We start from the raw sequence: 3,569 nt of genomic DNA, 5'->3' as shown, positions 1-3,569 counted from the left end.
GTCTGATAGTATTTGTGTTTAACAGTGTCGGGGAAATAGGTAGAAAGGATTGGTCAAACATAATTCAAATTGCAAAGACACACAGGAAGGTCTGATATTATGTATGTTTGACACAACTGGGGAAAAGGATACAAGGATTGGTCAAACATAATAAAAATTATAAAGACATACAGGAAGGTCTGATACTATGTATATTTGACACTACCGAAGAACTGGGGTGAAAGGATTGGTCAAACATAATACAAATTGCAAATACACACAGGAAGGTCTGATATTATGTATGCTCAACACTGTTGGGGAAATGGATCGCAGGGATTGGTCAAACATAATACAAATTGCAAAGACACACAGGAAGGTCTGATATTATGTATGTTCGACACTACCGGGGAAAGGGGTGTAGAAAGGATTAGCCAAACATAATACAAAATTGCAAAGACACACAGGAAGGTCTGATATTATGTATGTTTGACAAAGCCAGGGAAATGGGAAGGGTGGCCAACACAAAGTTTGGGCTTGATGAGTGGAGAGGCCAAGTACGAAGACTTAGGCTTGGGGGATAGAAAGGCCAAATGCAAAGACTTGGGCTTGATAGGCGGTGAGGCCAAATGCGAAGATTTGGGCTTGGGGGATAGAAAGGCCAAATGCAAAGACTTGGGCTTGATAGGTGGAGAGGCCAAATGCAAAGATTTGGGTTTGGGGGATAGAAAGGCCAAATGCAAAGACTTGGGCTTGATAGGCGGAGAGACCAAATGCGAAGATTTGGGATTGGGGGATAGAAAGGCCAAATGCAAAGACTTGGGCTTGATAGGCGGAGAGGCCAAATGCGAAGATTTAGGCTTGGGGGATAGAAAGGCCAAATGCAAAGACTTGGGCTTGATAGGCGGAGATGCCAAATGCGAAGACTTAGGCTTGGAGGATAGAAGGGCCAAATGCAAAGACTTGGGATTGATAGATGGAGAGGCCAAATGCGAAGACTTGGGCTTGGAGGATAGAAGGGCCAAATGCAAAGACTTGGGCTTGATAGGCGGAAGGGCCAAATGCAAAGATTTGGGCTTGGGGGATTGTCAACAAAACGGACCTTCGGGGGTGGTTTGGCCAACAAAACTGGGCTTACAACTGATTTTCTGACTTGAACTGAACTTTTGATGAAGTATTGGAAAAGGGCTTATCCACTGGGTTGGATTCGAGGAAGGCGCCAACAGAAACGGGATATTGAGTAGTGCTAAGAGAGTTTTGGGCTTGCTTCTTTCTTGTTAGAGAGCTTCATGATTATATCAGATGATATGCATGAAATGATATGAATTATACATGCCAGGTTGATGCAATGATATGATGGTTTACGGGTGCCCCAAGTTTGGGCATGGTGTACCCTAAATAGAGGCACATCTGCTTGAGTTACAAGGCTCCTGATTTACAGGGTGTGGGCTAACATGACTTCCCGACATCCATATACTGCGGGAGAATTACTGGGTACAGCTGGATCCTCTGATGCCCTAGGCTTGGCCTGAAGAACCTTCGCAAGCAGGAAAGGGACTTCCTCTATCTGGACAGTCTTGCCCCAGTCTGTTGGGTATCTGCACAGATTTCCCCTGTCATCAGTTATGAAGTGACTTTGTCATAGATTATCTAAATCCGATAAGTCCCAGTGTCTTGGAACTGCATTCCTCTTATTAACCGTCTTAGAGAGATTGACTTCTTCTGCTCTTGGGGTAGCCTTCCCCAGTACAAGCCTTGAAGTAGTTGTGCCTTTGGCTGGCTGATCTTCGAGGGAATGCCCATGTCTAACTGGTCTTCAGAGAGATTTATCGAATCTCGACATAACTACTTTTGATCGACTGAATCTTGTAGAGATTTCTCGACGTGATTGCTTCTGATCGACTAGATCTTGAAGATATTTCTTGACGTGATTGCCTCTGATCGACTGGATCTTGTAGAAATTTCTCGACGTGACTGCCTCGGATCGACTAGATCTTGAAGCAGTCTTATCTTTCTGCTCAACAGAGTCTTTAAACATTCTGCTCTTAGTATGATTAAAATAAGTGGCTCGCCCCTGCTCGACGGAGGTCTCAGGCGTTCTACACTTTTGAATCATTAGTCAAGATGATTTTCCTCTACTCCATGGAGGTCTCAGGCATTCTTCACTTTTGAATCATCAACTGAAGTGGCTTGCCCCTGCTCAACGGAGGTCTCGGGCGTTATTCATTTTTGAATCATCAAGTTCCTCAATTCATGTTCATCATGGAAGATTTCTGGATGCCAGATGCTTACCCACGAGTACGACAAGTTCATTTTAGAAATGATAATGCCAATGTCATGTTTACGCAAGTTTTGAAATCCCATTACGTCCACATGGAATTATGACATATAGTGAATGAATCACTAATGAGAATGTCATATCGATACCAACACAAATGATAAGCAAATCATTAAGGAGTCAGTTTTAACACGATTGTACTGACTATAGTACGCTTTCAAAATAAACACTGCTTCAATTATGTCTTTTGAGGGTTGTAACGTGTCCTGGTTCACGGTTTTCAGAAAAAAGAATTTATGGCTCGAAACCTATTCTAACCCATCCACTCTTGGTGATGTTCTTCAGTCCTATGTTCAGCTAGTTCGGTACAAGCGCTCGCCCTTCAAAAGGGATTTGGGGGTGAAAATGAACCCACGAGGTTTTTAGAGTGGCAGTCATGCACCTTCTATTTGGTTTGTAGCCACACGATTTTGTTCTTGTTGAGGATTTTCTCATTATTCCTCTTTGTTGATTCATTCTTTCATTTCCCTATTCTTGCTGGATTAACTCTGATTTGTAATCCACAGGGATGCCTCAATTTTTGTCTAAGTCACTTGTTCTCAAGTTTCGACTTAGGGGGCTTTCATCTCTTTTGATTTTGATCTTGATGGAACAAATCGTGTGACATTTGTTTGATTGATTGGACGGGTTGTGACTACCTCGTGTCTCTGTGGGTGAGGGACAACCAATGTCGATTTATTGATTCCGACCTCTTTTGAGGGATAAGATATGGTTGAACCTCATATAGGACATTCCTCTTTTGAAGTTTGAACGCCTGGTCAAACTAACTGACCTCTACCCTGCCCCGGGTTAAGATTGAGGGTTTTATATTCAAAAAGAAACTCCTACTCCTTGGCTCAAAGTGGTTGACTAGGGATTATCTTCCTTATATCTCCGGTGTTTAGGATTTGAAACAATGCATCACATCATCAGCAAGGTTCTACTCAAAAGCGTACGTGCAGTGATATCGTGTTTTCAATTTCATCATCCTCCTTTTGATTTCGCTTAACAAAAGTTTGATATCGATGGAAAATATGAGTGGACATGAATGGATTCATTCAAAACAATGCATATTTATTTCAATGTCATTATTATTCAAAAACAAACGAGTTTATTACAAGTGAATATCTACAAATGACAAACAAGAAAAATTACACATGAGAAATGATTGAACAAACTAATAATTGTTGGAGTGATCAGCCTTATTCTTCCCACAGCTTGGGGTCCAGGTTTTGACGGAAGCAGATGAAGTAGTCATATAGATGGAACCTCTTCA

At 42.0% G+C, this 3,569-nt stretch overlaps 1 protein-coding gene across 1 annotated transcript; it reads left to right on the top strand.

The window, feature by feature from the left end:
- Positions 1–516: 516 nt before the first annotated feature.
- LOC127122972 (uncharacterized) lies at positions 517–1,128 on the top strand. The gene has a single exon (XM_051053244.1). The coding sequence runs from the start codon at positions 517–519 to the stop codon at positions 1,126–1,128; it is 612 nt and encodes a 203-aa protein (XP_050909201.1).
- Positions 1,129–3,569: the final 2,441 nt, after the last annotated feature.

This window comes from Lathyrus oleraceus, chromosome 2 (genome assembly GCF_024323335.1).
Source record: "Lathyrus oleraceus cultivar Zhongwan6 chromosome 2, CAAS_Psat_ZW6_1.0, whole genome shotgun sequence".
Classification (NCBI taxonomy): domain Eukaryota; kingdom Viridiplantae; phylum Streptophyta; class Magnoliopsida; order Fabales; family Fabaceae; genus Lathyrus; species Lathyrus oleraceus.
The sequence above is the reverse complement of the archived record's forward strand: the minus strand, read 5'-3'. Positions and strand labels throughout refer to the sequence as shown.